The sequence below is a fragment of the Ursus maritimus genome, unplaced genomic scaffold (assembly GCF_017311325.1).
Source record: "Ursus maritimus isolate PB19 unplaced genomic scaffold, ASM1731132v1 scaffold_6, whole genome shotgun sequence".
Classification (NCBI taxonomy): domain Eukaryota; kingdom Metazoa; phylum Chordata; class Mammalia; order Carnivora; family Ursidae; genus Ursus; species Ursus maritimus.
The window spans coordinates 49,686,006-49,701,633 of record NW_024426774.1 but is presented as its reverse complement, the minus strand read 5'-3'; the positions used below and the strand labels follow the sequence as shown (position 1 = coordinate 49,701,633).

The 15,628-nt window shown below is 57.1% G+C and overlaps 1 protein-coding gene across 4 annotated transcripts in view; it reads left to right on the top strand.

The window, feature by feature from the left end:
- Positions 1-15,628, top strand: part of DYSF (dysferlin) — a 203,481-nt gene that overhangs the window by 76,659 nt on the left and 111,194 nt on the right. For 2 of the 4 annotated variants that reach the window (XM_040623327.1, XM_040623325.1), the window contains exons 17-22: positions 4,388-4,429; positions 6,018-6,133; positions 6,653-6,766; positions 8,021-8,198; positions 8,766-8,890; positions 10,850-10,956. In XM_040623327.1, coding sequence (XP_040479261.1) covers positions 4,388-4,429; positions 6,018-6,133; positions 6,653-6,766; positions 8,021-8,198; positions 8,766-8,890; positions 10,850-10,956 — 682 coding nt within the window. The remainder of the gene's footprint in view (positions 1-4,387; positions 4,430-6,017; positions 6,134-6,652; positions 6,767-8,020; positions 8,199-8,765; positions 8,891-10,849; positions 10,957-15,628) is intronic. The other 2 variants (XM_008699984.2, XM_040623326.1) reach the window with 1 other exon arrangement.

Genomic DNA, 15,628 nt, shown 5'->3' with positions numbered 1-15,628 from the left:
ATGGGCCATTGCATTTTTAGTTTCTCGTCCCGCCTTCTTTTCCCTCTGTCATTCCTTTGATATTTCCATTTTTTTGTGTGTGTCTGTTCTCTCCCAGAAGTTTGCTTTGTTCCATAAAAGCTATGTCTTCTTGCACTCTGTTGAAATTCCAAATCATTTCCTGAGACTTTCAGGTAAATGTTCTCTGGAGTCTTACAGAGATTGCAGAGATAGCTATGCTATCTTGGTTGGTACTCTATGGATCTTCCCTTCTCCTTTATTTACTCTTTAGCAAGACCTACCTGGTCAGTGTTGGTGTCCTTCTACAGACAGGTACTTTGTTCTCTGTCCCTCCATCTTGACAAATCTTTACCTGGAGCACAGGTGAATGTGCCCAGTTTCTGGAAGATTCCCCCTAGTGCTCTTGAAGTTGAGCAACCCCTTCTTCTAGGTCCTCTGGAACATTAAAACCCCCACCTTTTAGTTCTAGAAAATTCAAACACACATGAAATACAGAATTGTGCAGTGGAATTCCAGGTGTCCTCACTCAGCTTTAATATCTAGTTGCTCTCTGCCGTTTTGGCTTCATCGTTGATACTTTCAATCGGTGGAATTCACAAAAACTGCCTTCCACAGGGCACTGCTAGGAGGGCCCCTCCTGCCCCTGCCCCTCCCCCTCCCCCTCCCGGCTGGGAACAATCATGCCAGGATGTAGTCCTCCGTCTCTGGTGCTGTTCAGATAATTTCTGAGAATGGCTATTTTGGATGGACAGGTAGAAAGATTTGAGGTGGGGGGCAGTGCATCATGAGGATGGGGTAGGAGAGAGGGCATTCTGGACCCCTTGGAAATAAAACTCCTGGTATGGAAGGAACCTTCTCCGGTTTTCCCATTGGTGCTGTCCTCCACCCTTAGAATCCAGGGGCCCTGGTAGAAGCACAACGTGACCTTCTGACTGTTCTCTGACGGCTACTGTTTGAAGAGGCTACAGCTGTGTCTGCCATCAGCTGCTGGCGGGAGAGTTTAGATTCCTGTCTCCCCATCAGTCTTCATTACTGTTGGTGATGTTGGCCTGGATCTTTTTCAGGGTCGCTGTGAAAGTTTTAATGGGAATGTGAGGAAGATGTTTATTTGGCCACTAGATGGCGCTCAGGTCATGGGCAACCACGCGTGGTTCAGGGAGGCCTTGGAAGGTGGGTTCCTCCTCTCCCGCAGATTGTTTTGGGAATAAATGAGAATCTTCTTGCAACTATGGCTAATCAGTTTTAAATACATTACTAAATAGCTTGATCTCGGAAATAATACAAGAGTGTAACTTATTGCTCAAAATGGAGCCGTGCTTCATGATGCCTCTGATGTCCCTTCTCTCAGAGGTGCGTCCCTTTCTGGGGCGCTGCAGGTTAGCGTTTGCTGTGCTCCCCGTCCAGCTTCTGCCATTTGTCACAAGACCGCCTCAGGACGTGTCACTCCAACTTTCCTTTCAACTGTTCATGTTTTTCCTTCGCATGAGGGGGATCTAGCCTACCTGGGCAATGCATGATACCACTTTCTCATGGCTCTCAAAGCCCCAACTCGACCAAACTGTAAAAACCAGTTGTTTCTCTATATTCCCCCACCTCCCGGTTCACCAGAATATTTGCCCCAACCAGGAGTTTTTATTTTCATGTTTTTGTTTTTCTTTCCAGTGAGGACAGGACCTAACACTGGCCTCTTAAGCACGTCTGCCCGCAAGTTTGCCTGGGCTCACTCAAGTATTCCTTGGACCCTGTGCTCCGAAGCATTTAGTAGAAATTTTGTTTTTTAAAAAGGAGCGATTTCCTTAGAAGCTGCAGTTCTATCAAAAAGTAACGGGCACACAAGACCCATGAAACCACACAGATTGTTTTATAACTTTATACGCATGGAAATCATGCTGCAAGGATGGCACTTGTAGCTTGCACTTTTTTCTAAGAAACCCGAAGTTTTTTTGTTTGTGTATGTGTGTGTGTTTTGTTCTTTGGAGCATAGATGATGACTTCCCAGCAGTGCTCAGCCTCTCCTCCTGTCTGGCACCGGCTCGTGTCAGGCCGCCAACTGTGGGCACGGGAGATGTGCTGAGGGAGGGAGCTGGCAGGGCTGGCGGCAGGTAACGGCCTCAGCTTCTCCAGGAGGAGACGCCGGTGTCTGTGGACACTGTCTGCAGGGCTGTGATGTGCGGCTCACGGGGCCGGGACGGCCTGCCCTTGGTCTTGTCTGGCTTTCCTCGGGTGAGGGAGTTGGCCTTGGTGGCTCAGGCTACAAAACTGGGAATATTCCTCAGTGTTCTGGGGCTTCTACAGCTCTGGTTCTCTGGGCTTGGGGAAAACACAGCAGGACACTTGCGTTTTGGCAGAGGGTGATAAGGACTGAATGGTGGCTTTGTGTTAGGTGGCTTCACCGGTCGCTTTGCCCTTGACTTTGTGAGCTGTCTGCAGACACAGAGGAGAGAACCTGGAATGATCTTCGGTACCTGGAGGCCTGTGCTCCTGCCCCCAAATTAGGAATCGTTGGTCAAAGTTGCCAGCAGGGCCACATCTCACTCGGTGCCCAGTGCTGTGCCTGATGAGGTTTGTTGAATGAGCGAACGGAAGAATGAAGAAATGAAGGGATTCGTGAAGGGCGCCCCTGGGAAATAGGCTGGTCGGCAGCCACCCGCTTGGTCCTCCTGGACCTCAGAGGCGTGTGTTGGTCAGACGGCTGGCGGGGTTAGGGGGACATCTGTGTCTAGGCTGGGCACCGGTTTACAGCCAGGAATCGGAGTCGGTCTGTGGATGTGAAGCCGAGTTTGCTTCTGCAAGAAGCACATGGCGGTCAGAGCTGTGACCTCGGCCTCATTAGCCTGAGATAACTGGCCAGGTCTGTTTGTAATCATTTGGAAGGAGCTTAAAATGAAATCTGTTTCCTTCCGGTAGGCCCTGGCTGCTGCTCTCCTCGGCGCTGCAGCTGTGCCCGTGTTGGTCCTCTCCCTGTGGCTAAAAGCTCCCCCATGACCAGAGGCCTGGCTCCCCCACTGATGAAAACCTATTCCTGTGGATATGAAAATGGCCATGAATTATGGTTTCTGCAGCTCTGACTTCTGCTAGCTGGCATTCCTCGCTGAGGCCTGGCTGTAGAGAGCTGTGGGGCTGGGTCCCAGGGCCTGGGCCCCCTGCAGCTGGGCCTCGCCCTTCTGCTGCCTTCTGCACCAGGTGCCCTGGCCTCGTATCTGGACTTCACTGTTCCCCTTCTCTCGTGTCTTCACTCTTTCTCTCTGTGTCTCTTCCTCGGTCCTCCTTCACACTATTTTGCTCAACTGTTGGCTCTTAACTGTAGTCATGGAGCTATGGGGAAATAGTCATAGATATATATTTTGGGGAGGAGTCAAACAGATAAAGATGACCAACGAATGAAAATAATCAAAAGATTTCACCAGCCATATCCGCAGGCTTGGTCATGACCCCAGACCTGGTTACACTCAGCTGGTTGGAGGAGGAAACAGGGAGGGCCAGAATGCAGGAAGAGGCTGAAGTCATAGAGGGCCATGAAAGGAGACTGAAGGGTGCCCACTCCCTGTGGGGTGTCTTAGATCTGCCTAGACGTGAGGGATAGATTCCAAGAGCCCAGAAGGGTGCTAGAGAATCTCCTTCCTTGCTTCTCTCATTTCTTGCTTCTCCTTCCTTGCATCTGTCATTTCTAGATACCCCTTACCAGCATTTAGGGGCACATCCAAGTGTGTAGAACCTTCTGCTAATGGACAGTGTTCGGCACTGAGCTTCCTTTGAAGTACCAGGTGCCTGAACCCAGATCCCAGTGCCTGCTGTTGTGAAAATGCAACATGGTGCCCTCGGTGGCAATCCTGAAAGTGGCCACTAGATGGAGATGTTGTACCTTGAAATGCCGTTGCTGCGTGAACTTGGTCTCAAGTGTCAACCTGCTTGCTGGGCGGAGTGCGGGGTGTGCCTCACCGCCTGTTCGTGTTTCCCCCACCCTCTCTTTGTGTCTGTACTTTGTTTCCCTCACTTATTTGGCTATAACATAGAAAAAAAAATCACTATTTCTTTTCTGGGTTATTACTTGAATGTACTGAGTCAAGTTTCAGGTCCCATTTTCAATTGGCAAACAGCACACAGACATAGGTAGGCGACAGTGGTGGGGAGGGACCTCAGGGCTCACCCCGACGCTAAGGGGCTGTGTCTGGCTGGGGGGGAGGGTGGCATGACGATGATTTCGTTTGTGATAAATTCACAGCTGGGCTGGGGGTGGGGCCTTGGGCCACATGTGTTTCCCACACAGGAGCTGTCTGTCTTTCCATCTGTCTGTCTGCCAGCTCTCCATCCACATGCCCGTTCATGTAACCAGTCCTCCTCCCAGTCATGTCCATCCTAACCCCTTTTCCATTTCTCTACGCTTCAGAGGAGCCTGCAGGTGTGGTCAAGCCTTCTCCAGCCATGGACCGTATGTGCTTTCCCCCTAGGGATGTCAAGGGGGTGGGCCTTGGGGTTTTAGCTGGAGGGGAAAGGGTGCTGGTTACTGGGAAGTTTTTGATTTGTCTGAGGTGGGCCTGAGATTCACCACCAGGGTCCCTGCGCTTACCTTTGGCTGTTGAATATGAAAATCTCTTGGCATGCTTTAAAGACAATTTTCCTCCTTCTGCCCCCTCCCCCAGCCCTTTCCTGAACCTGCTGGGCTCCCGCTCAGGCTCAAATGAGTCCACTCTCTCAGGCAGGGCGCTGTGGGGCGGGGGCCAGGCAAGGCATCTTGGGGACCAGGAGGAGGCCAGGGTGAGTGGAAAACTCTTGAAGTTCACAAGGCAAATCATAATGGAGATGATTAGTACAAATAATTAGTAAAGCCCATGTTAGTTTCCTCCTCCTGGGCCTCCCACCTCTGTCCCAAATGCCAGAGCCCTGTGTGTGCTGGGGACTGGGGGGAGAGCCGCGACGGTGGCCGGCTCTGTGGGGAGGCACGCTCCTGCGCTCTGGCTGGCCGTACCTGTTTCTCAAGCCCTGTCCCTGCTCACCCCACATCACCCAGGTTCTAGACACATGGCGGGACTCGGGGTTCACAGCTCCTGTCCTTAGGTCTGGATCATGCATTTCCTTGCCGAGGCCATTCATTCTGTGCCTACCTTGCCCCATCCTTGCTCCTATGGAGTGGATCATCCCAGATGATTCCTGCTTGTGGGCCCACTTCCCACTTGTGGCGTTCTGGAAACAGCCTCTCCCCCCAACTTCCTCTGGAAGAGACACCCTGGCTTTTCAGGGTTCTCAGAGTATGTCCAGTGAAGTCCTTTCCTTGGCTGTTGGCTGGAAAATCGTGACCTAACAGCAGAGGGCCTCTGAAAGGAGGGAAGTGATGTAGAGAAAATATTTCCCTCATCATTGTGGGATTCTCCTTTCCACCCTCCTCCAACCTGTTCCACTGAAAGGTGGTTCTTTGTACAACATGGGGAGGGAGACAGAATGCTGGCATAAGTCAGGGCTGTTAGGTAATCTGTCTTGACTTCATAACGACATGGGGGTAAGGGGGACATGTGGCCAGGGGGGTGGGGGGGGCTGCCTTGTAGCTTGGGACCTCTAACCAGGTCCCCGCCCTGGCTCCCCAGGGGGTGGCCTCCTTTGTGGCTCCCATAGTCCTGTGCAGGAGGGAGTGGGATGCAGGGCGGGGTGCAGCCTGAGGGGGCAGGGCAATGGAGGGCCCTGAGCCCCAGCTTTGCATGCTGGCTAAGTGCATTGGCTTTGAGCTCAGAGCCTTTTGGGTAATGCCACTTTGTAGTGAGGTGTTCCTTCACATCTCTGAGCCTCAGTTTTCTCATCTGTGATAAAGTAATACACATCTCCACGTCTCGGCAGAGTGGTGAGGCTCAAGGGGCCTATGGGAGACAATGGTGGGTGTCACGAGTCTTATGCCCTTGCGGTTGCTGCATCCTGCATATGTTCAGGGAACTGAGGGCCAGGGATGGGCTCAGGCCTGAAGCTGGCTGGGTTGAGCACTAGAAAGTGCCACGGGGCTGGCTCCTCTGACCCCCACCCGTGTCTCCCAGTGGACGACCATCTGGGCTTCCTCCCCACCTTTGGGCCCTGCTACGTCAACCTCTACGGCAGCCCCAGGGAGTTCACCGGCTTCCCGGACCCCTACGCAGAACTCAACACGGGCAAGGTGAGCCCACCAGCACCCCACACACCCAAATCCCCGGGCCTGCGTGCAGGGCCGTCCCAGCCTGGGCAGCATCTGCTCCGGTCCGGACTCCAAGGGCCTGATGGGGCTTGAGTGGGCCCAGGGCCAGACAGCTCCCGCCTCAAAGAACCCTCCTTCTGCCTGGCCCCCTCCTGGCCCCTTCTTCCTTGTCACTCCCTCCCCTTTGCTTCTTCTTCAGGGCTAGCCTGACCCCCTGGCCTCCTCATTTTCCTGGCCCCTGAGGGACCCAGGCCACCTCTGTGTCAGGTCCATCTGTCCTCTGGCTGGGTTGGAGTCTGGTACTGCTCATCTGGACGGCCTGTCACATCCCCCGAACTCTCTGGGCCACCGTTTCCTTATCTGCAGGGGGGGGGTGGTGGGTGGCCCAGGGCCCTCCTGGTTGCCTGGGAGATGAGCAACTTCAGGGCCGGATCAGGCCCCTTTCCTTCCTCTCCTCCCCTCCATCCCCCCTGCTCCTGGTGACCCAACCTCCTCTCTTAGGGAGAAGGCGTGGCCTACCGAGGTCGGCTTCTGCTCTCCCTGGAGACCAAGCTGGTGGAGCACAGCGACCAAAAGGTGGAGGACCTCCCTGCGGATGACATCCTTCGGGTGGAGGTGAGGGGTGTGGCTCTGGAAGGGGTGAAGGAGGTGGCAGCCAAACGGGGCTGGCTCCTAGTGTCGTGGTGGAGGAGGGCTCAGCTCCACCCACGGTCGGTGCCTGCACCCCTCTGTGCCTCAGTGCCTCCGCTGGGAAGTACCGGTAACCCCACGGCTATTCTGTCTCCCTGAGGAATGTTCAGAGGCTCAAAGAAGATAAATGAAAATATTTTACAGGCCTAGAGCTTGATGCAAAGTGAGAGGTCTATTTTATACAATAACGTAGGAACAGCTGACACGTATGAATCACTCACCATATGTCAGACACCATGCTAGTAACGCTGGATGTCACGGAGTCCTCCCAGCACCTGTGAGACGGCTGCTTTCACTATCTCCATTTTACAGATGAGGACACTGAGGCTCAAATGTGCCAGAGCAGCAAGTGGGAAAGCTGAGCCTCGTGGCCAGGAGGAGGCTGGATGGGGTCTGCATGGTGGGTTAAGCTCTCAGACTCGAGTCAGATAGCACTGGTTTGAATCCTGGCTTGACCACTTACCGGCTCTAGCACCTTCCCTATCAATGACGTAGGGGTAGTAAGTATGCTTACCTCCTAAGATTGTTGTGAGAATTACATTCATTCAAAGCCGTATGCAGTGAGCTGTCAATACGCATTAGCTGTTATTACCGTTCACGTTATTCCCCAACCCGGTTGTGGGAACTCTCTTCTTTCTGCTTTCCATGAAGGGGTTTGCAAAGTCATCTTGGTTTAGACCGAGAGCCTGCTGTGTCCTCAGCCATGTGCCCGGTGCCCAGAGGGGACATTCCTCCCCAGCACATGGCAGGTTGTGTCTACCGCAGAGCTGGGTGGCATGCTGGGGACCCCGAGTGGCATGGGGTGGGAGCTCTGGGCAGCGGCATGGTGGTTTAGAGCCTTTGGCCCCTTTTGAATGGCAGATGCAGGAGACCAGGCTTCCCCGTGGGGGGGGGGGGGCGGTGCCATGGCTGCTGGTTTGGATTAAGGAGCAGCATGACCTTGGAGGAGCAGACCTTATTAGAGGAACATGGCCAAACACACAGGCCTGGAATGAGTTTGCTCAGTTAGTAACCAAATCTGGGCACTGTTGCTTCGCTGGACCATTCACCACCCATCCGTCCAGCCAGGATTTATTGGGCGCCAGTCACGGCCAGGGCCTGCCAGACATGTGACCCCTCCCCACCCCAGTGTCTTCCTTCCTCCTCCCATGACCCATCGGCTGCCCTTTCTGCCCCCAGAAGTATCTCCGGAGGCGTAAGTACTCCCTCTTTGCCGCCTTCTACTCGGCCTCCATGCTCCAGGATGTGGACGATGCCATCCAGTTCGAGGTCAGCATTGGGAACTATGGCAACAAGTTCGATACCACGTGCCTGCCGCTGGCCTCCACCACCCAGTACAGCCGGGCGGTCTTTGACGGTGAGGCCGGGGGCTGCGCCGTCTGGGATCCGGGCCACAGAGCGGGGGCCCAACCCGAAATCCTGCTTCTCCCGCAGAGCTAACTGCTGGAGGCCCTCCCGAAGGCCCTGGCGCAGGCAACCCCGTTTGGGGTAACTCGCTGCTCTGTTCCCCCGGGGCCGCCCACCACTCCCCACTCCCCTCCGGGTGGGTCTCTGCTGCCAGGACCACAGTTTGGGCTCCCGAAACGGGCTGTGGTCAGCACTGATCCTGACCCAGGGCCATAGTTGATTTCATGGTGGCTATTTGGCTTCGTGTAGAGATTTTGGAGAGTGTGGGTTTCCCAGGGTCCTTCCAGCAGCCCCTCTAGATGTGCTCAAGAGCCGTCAAGAGCGTGGCGCTGACCGTACCACAGATGAAGGGAGCTCAGGCACCCTGTGCGGCCACTGGGGAATCTGGGCCACGCGTGTATGTCCTCGGGGATTCGTAGTGGGAGGCAGCAGGTGTCTGAATCTGTCCCGCCCTTGGTCCCCTGCCCGCCCGCCCCTGCACTCCTGGCTCAGGACCAGGCCCTTCGCGTCCTTCCAGGGTGCCACTACTACTACTTGCCCTGGGGCAACGTGAAGCCCGTGGTGGTGCTGTCATCCTACTGGGAGGACATCAGCCACAGAGTTGAGGCTCAGAACCAGCTGCTCAGGATCGCGGACCGGCTGGTGAGTGGAAGCTGCCTCACCCCTGCACACCCCTTGAGGCTGCACCATGCCCCCACGGGTGTCCATAGACCAGGCCCCCAGGGGTGCACGCCCTTACCCACAGCTATGCCTGCAGACTCTCACGATGCCTGGGGTCCCTTGTGTCCTGACCATGGCTTGCCGGGTTGGAGATCTAGTCCTGCTAGTGGGAAGGGAGGAGAGGGAGCACGAATGATCTGGGGGTCCAGTGAGGTAGGAGACAGTGCAGAGAAGGAGTGGAGAGGCACAAAGCTGGAGCAGCAGGACGGAGCCTTGCACCCATTCACGCACGCAGGCCCGCGTTCATTCATCAAATGCCTTCGCTTCCGACCACACGCCGGGGTTTGTGCTGGAGGCTTGCGGCCACAAGGGGGACTTGGACAAGGGGCTGCCCTGCCTTCAGGGGCCAGATTAGTGAGGGCAAGCGCAGGTTCACCCACACCCTCATACGGAGGGTGACACCCAAGGGCCAGTGACATTCCAGGAGTGCCCTGAGGAAGGGCGGGCACTCAGAGGAGGGAGAGGGCCAAGGGGCATCAGGAGGGCATCGCAGAGGTAGCGAGGAGATGGGAGGCAGGAGCCCTGTTAGGCCGCCATGGCCAGTGGTCTGGGAGCAGTGACAAGCACTGGGCAGGAGGGGACCTCGGGGACAAAGTTGGAGGACTTGGTGGCTGGGGAGTTGGGAAGGCAGGGAGAAGTAGAGTGTGTGAGGTCAGGCAGTGAGTTGTGCTTCAGAGGTGACCAGGGGATCCCCTGGGGCTTCCCTGTGATGCCGAGAGCTGAGGGCCCGATGCTCGGCCATAGAGTGGAGGAGAACGAAGCGGACAGAGGTGTGGAGACCAAGGGTGGGTAGCTGGTGATCCTGGGGGTGACTCCAGGCTGCGTCTGTGTGTGTCTGACGTGAAGTATACCCCACGGGAACCTGGGGGAGGCAGGTGTGGCCGCGCTGTTGGAATGAGCCAGGAGCAGTGGGGTGGGGGGAAGGGGTTGCAGAGGCTCGGGCATGTCTGTGAGCAAAGCAAGGAGGACAGGGGAGGGGAAGGGGAGGACGGTGGTCTTGGATGGGCAGAAAGGGGATGCCGGCTTATGTGAAGGCATGGCGGCCAGCCTTCCTGAGACTGGCAGCTCTTGGGGAGGGAGGAGACCAGCCAGCACCCAGGTTCTGGAGGACTTGGAGTCCTTCCTCTGCAAGTCCAGACTCCATCTTCTGGGGTGGCCGTTCTCTCACAAGACACTCCCTGGGGGCCTGTGTTCTTCCCAAGGCCTGTCCTCCGCATGGCACAGACTCAGGGAGGCCGATGGGTGGGGAGGGGACCCGAGGGAACAGAGGGGCTAGCCCTTGACCTGACAGATATTCTGTGAGCGCTCTCCCAGCTCAGGGCTGAGGCCCGCGGAGACAGCTGCAGAGGGGCTCCATAGGAGACGGACGTGACCTGGGAGTGACTGGGCCGCGCTTTTGGAGAGGGAACTCTCTGTTATTGGAGGTGGTCTGAGTGTTCCTGAAGGAAGGAGGGGCTCGAGCCTGCTTGGGCAGGAGGATTTGGGAGGGATAGAACATTCCAGGTGGGGACTGGTGTGGGCTCAGAGGGTCTCTCCCCTGTGAGATGGCAGACCGGCTGGAGGGGCCCTGGGAGGAGCGGAAGGCAGCAGAGTTCTGTGGGAGCCTGCACATGGCACTCAAGGCCTTGTAACCAGGCCTGAGGTTGGAGTCCCAGGCTTGGGAATTTGGATCTGTTTGGCATGGGGAGCCCTGGAAGGTTCTTGAGGTAAGACAGATCCCGGTTTCTTACATCCGGGCTCTGCCTTCTCTGTTCGCACTGTTCTCTCCTTTGGTTCAGGGCGTCAGTGTCAGATTTCGGTGACAGGGCCTAGGGGTTGCGAGTCTGGTGTGTACCTTCCACCCGCAGGGATGGTCCCAACCCTTGCCTGCCTGTTCCACAGGAAGCTGCCCTGGAGCAAGTCCACTTGGCCGTGAAGGCGCAGTGCAACGCCGAGGACGTGGACTCCCTGTTGGCTCAGCTGATGGATGAGCTCATCTCAGACTGCAGGTAGGGGGGGATCCTGGCACCCACGCGCCCTCCCCTCCTGGCTCAGCGAGGCCCTTTCCCTGGGAGTGTTCGTGTGTGGCAGTGAGCGGCGGCACGTCTCCCCAGCCACGCTTGGCCAGCAGTCCAGCCCGTGCTGAGTCCAAAGGTGGCGGAGCCAGCGCGGGGAGTTGAAAAGGTGACATTTAGAGCAGGTCATAAATCTCCCTGCAGCGGCGGCAGCTGTGGGCCCGGGGCGGCCCGGCTCACCTGAATGGGGAGCATTGTGTCTCTGATCCCCGACCTCTTAGTTCCCTGATGGAATCTCCAGGAGGAGCTGGCTGGTGGGGGTGACGGTGCCCCTCCTCCCCAAGGCCACGTTGGGGACCACGGCTTCCACTTAGCCTTCTATCGACTTCAGGAAAAGAGGGCTCTGGGGGTGATGGGGAATGGGGCTGCTCAGGGGCCCAGCGGAAGGGGAGGCATCTTGGCATCTCCTCCCCTGCTGGGCAATTTGGGGCTCACCACCCACCTGCTCTGAGCCTTGCTTTCTTCATCTTCAACCTCACGTTAAGAATAACTGCTTATAATAGCACATAAGCAAAATGCTTGGTCCTTTAGGAAGTATGTAATAGATGGTAGCTGTAATTACTGTTAGGAAGAAGTGTCAGGAGACTTAGGTTCTTGTCCCTCTAACCAGCACTGTGGCTTTGGGCAGCTTCACTCCTCTGGACCTCAGTTTTCTCAGCTGTGGAATGGACCTAATGATACATAGTTGCCTTTCTGCTGTCTGCTGGGTTAAGGGTAAATGTATGAAAGTGTATTCTAGGCTCCCCTCAATCTTATCATCCCGCCTTCTCCTGAGTGTCCGAGAAGTGCCTTCACACTCTGTCTGATGAAGAGCCCCTTCTTGTCCTTCGTACCCCAGCTGGGAAGTGCATCTTTATCAAACTTTATCAAACAAAACATTACCCCAAAGAACCCACCGCCGGCCAGCACAGCCCAGGGGTGGAATTCCAGGCAGGTCATCCACGCATTCCCAAACCTTCCTAGAGCCTAAAGCATATTGACCAGGCTGCAGCTTCAGCCCCCTCCAGAGGTGACAGATGCGAAAGTGAGCAAGGAAGCAGAGTGTGTTGGGGAGCTGGAGGCATGTGCTGCAGGAGCTCGGGGCAGGTGCGTTGCACTCAGACTCAATTCCGGGGGGCTTCCTGGAGAGGGGGATGCTCCCTACGCGAACTTGAAGGAGGAGTAGCAGCCTTTGGAGACGGGACTGCCCAGGCAAAGGTGCAAAGCCTGCAATGCCTGCCGTGTCCATGGGTTGTCAGGGGAAGAGGAAGCCCAAATGGGATAGCTAGGCCTCAGGGGTCTGCTGTGGTAAGCTCAGCCCTGGGAGGCTTGCGGGGGCCACGGGGATCCCCATGGTTCAGATGCTCGTTCTGGCTGCAGGGTGAGGGCTGTGTTGGTGGTGGTGGTGAGGGGACACTGGACAAAGGTGTCACCTAAGCCAGGGACATGGGGAGGGCTGGGGGCCGAGAGAGGCAGAGGGCCCTGTGGACTCTGTAGGGGGCATAACGACCACAGCCTCCTAATGAGCACTTGCCGTGCGCGGTGCTGTTTATGAGCACTTTACACGTGAGAACTAGCCATAAGCACCTTACGAGCTGGGAAGGAGAGAGGTCCACGCTTCATAGACGAGAAAACTGAGGCACGGAGAGGTTCGTTAACTTGCTCAGATTCAGTCTTCTCCAAGCGGCTGAGCCCGTGGCTGTATCACTCTCTAATGAACAGGATTTGCTGGTGGGTTAGATGTGGGGGCCCAAGGAAGGTGCAGAGTGATCCCCCAGCTCGGGCCAGAGCAGCTGGGTGGACAGCAGGGCCATTCTCAGGGGTCCGTGGGAGAAGAGCAGCTTCTGGGGAAGACGAGGAGCTTAGGACTGGCCGTGTTGGTGGGAGGTACCCGAGGGCATCTGTGGTCTGGAGGTTGGAGGACAGAGTGAAGCTGGAGGGGCACACGGGAGGGGGGGCAGTCAGTGTGGAGAGGGGCTCCAAGTGACTCGCCGTATACCACTGGCCTGGCCTGACAGCCCGTGTATGGAGGGCGGACCAGGCTCTGGGTTCTCCCTGCAGCACTGCTCATGACTGATGTGTTATGTGGACCTTGGCAGGTGTCAGGTGCCTGAAGCTTCTGAGACCGGTGGGACCCAAGTCTTGGGCTGCCCTCACTGCCCCTCTCAGGGCTCTGTTCTCAGAGGATTCAGCTAAACACACTTCTGCCAAAGCCTGGTCCCCTTTGAGTCACTCTGCTGGGGATAGAGGTGTCTGGGGGCCTCCTGGGGGCGTTGGCCCCAGGTCAGGAGGTGGGGAGGGATGCTTCCCATCTTCTTGGAATGCACAGATGGCTCTCCAGGGAGGAATACTGAAGATCAGGACCGAATCCTTCAGGCACCACTTGACGCCAGCAATAGCCCTGGGGCAGCCGTGAGACGGCTGCCGTCCCCTTCGGCTCTGGGCTGTCGCTCAGAGCAGCCAGGCACTGGGGCCCCACACCAGTGGGTCACAGCCGACCACTAGCTGCTCCCCATTCCTTCAGCCAGCCCCTGTCCCACCTCCCAAATCGGTGTCCTTCGTTCCACACCCTCTCTCTGCCTGGCTCCTCTCCCTCCTGGCCCCCCCTTCCCCTGCCAGGGTGCGCCCTCTGTTCCTCTAGCCCAGCCTTCTCCGCTCATCCTTAGACCCGCGGACCCCTCTGCCCGCTGCACCTCTCTACCTGGATGTCTGCCAGCACATCCAGTTCATTCTGTGGAGTCTTACTCAAACTGTGCCATGCCGCCTCGGCTTCAGCCCTCAGCGGCTGCCACTGCCTTCAGGAAAGGTCCCAGCTCTCATCCTGATGGACGGGCCTCTCTGGCCCCACTCCCTCTCTGCCTCACAGACCCCAACAGTCCTACCCTCCGGCCCTTTGGAGCCTCTGTGCTGGCTTATCTAGCTCTTGGCTCCCCATGTGTGCTCCCTCCTGCCTCTGAGCCTTCGTCCTGTGCACATACTGTTCCGGAACACTGCCAGGCTCTTCTTGGCCTGACTGGCTTCCTCCTGGAAGCACTGCTGACTCTGAGGCTGCTCAGTGGGGGTCTAGCCTGTTTGCCTCTCTGTTCTGGGTGCTCCGGACCCAGCCCTGTCTGGACCGGCGGAGCTGTTGTTCGTGAGTGAAATGAATGACTGCTGGACCAGTTCACCTTTCAGGCTGGACACTGCCCCTTCTGGGCGGTTGTACCTGGTGAAGACACCCGTGTCACCGCAGGGGTCGGCAGCGACTTTGTGCAGCTCTGCCCTCCTGAGCCGCCCTGGGCCTGCCCACCATTTCCAAGTCAGCCAGGGTTGGCAGGGCGACCGCCCCTGTTTGGGGTGGGGACACAGTGTCATCCGACCTCCTCTTCCCAGTCTCCCTTTCGTTCAGTCCCCACCGCCTTGGGCTTTCCTGGGGCGGGAAAGGGCCAAGACATCTTGTTGGTGACAGTCACGGGTTCTGGCTGTTTTGGGGGAGTCTTGGCTGGGCTGGTGGCCTCCATGAAAATCTCCCTTTGGTGGTCTGTATGGCAGTCCCTCCCAGCTCCCGACCCAGGCTGGGAGCGTAAATCACCCTGGTTGGCTCCGCTCTCCGGATCCAACTCCAGATCTGCCTGCCCCCGCCCTCGGGCCCACTCAGGCCTCCTTCCCAGGCAGGCCCCAGCCCAGGACTCTGCCCCAGGCCCCCCTTTACCCACCCGGCATGCCCCTCCACCACGAATCGAGTGGGCTGGGGACGGAGGCCGCCCCTCTCCTGGCCCGGGGCAGCCCCATCCGCGGCACCCTCGGGGCAGTAAATATTATATTACTACAGGGTGTGCAGTACGTGACCTGAGACAGGCCCCGGGGCTTAAGTTTCCCGAGATGGAGTTTGCGTACTGCTCCCCCCACCCTAAAAATTCAATTAAAAAAAATAACAGGAAAAATGTAGTGCGCCGAGGGCCTGCCAGAGTGGTGTATCTGGCGGCGGCGGTGCCGCTGCGCTCCGCGGTAATTGGTTCTGCATAGCTCGGGGAAATTGGCAGAAAAATAAATCAGCCGGGAGCCGGAGTCGAGACACTGCGGGGAGGGGAGTGTGAGGTGGGGGGGCTGCAAGTGGTGGGGGCAGAACTGGTGGAGCGGGTTTGACTGATGTCCTGTTTGGGAGTCAAGGGCTCAGTGGGGGTGGGGCGGGGGTGAAGCGGCTCCCCCCCTCAAGCAGGCATCATCTAGAGGGCCCCTGCATGGTGAGGGAGAGCGCAGACGCCCCCAGCCCCCTTCCCGCATGACCCTGCGTGTGTATTGACTGACCCCAGAGGCTTGGTATGGTGAGGAAGAGCCATATGAAGGAGGACTTCTGGGGAGCCCATGGGATGGGGAGGTCAGAGTTCTGTGCCTCGAACAGGATGGAGTTTAAACCCAACCCCCACGTGGGGCTGTATTTCTGGGGCTATATGTACCCCCTACCTCCTCTCCAAAGGCTTCCCAAACAGAGGGTTCTGGAGGGGGTGTCCTGGGGCTGCCCCAGGTCGACACATCTGTATTGCTGGCTGCCGGCCTCCCCACAGCGTCTGCAGTGGCTTGTCAGGGGTCCATAAATTTCCTTCCTGAAGAAAGTGTGCGTGCAACAGAATGGATTCATTTCAGCCAA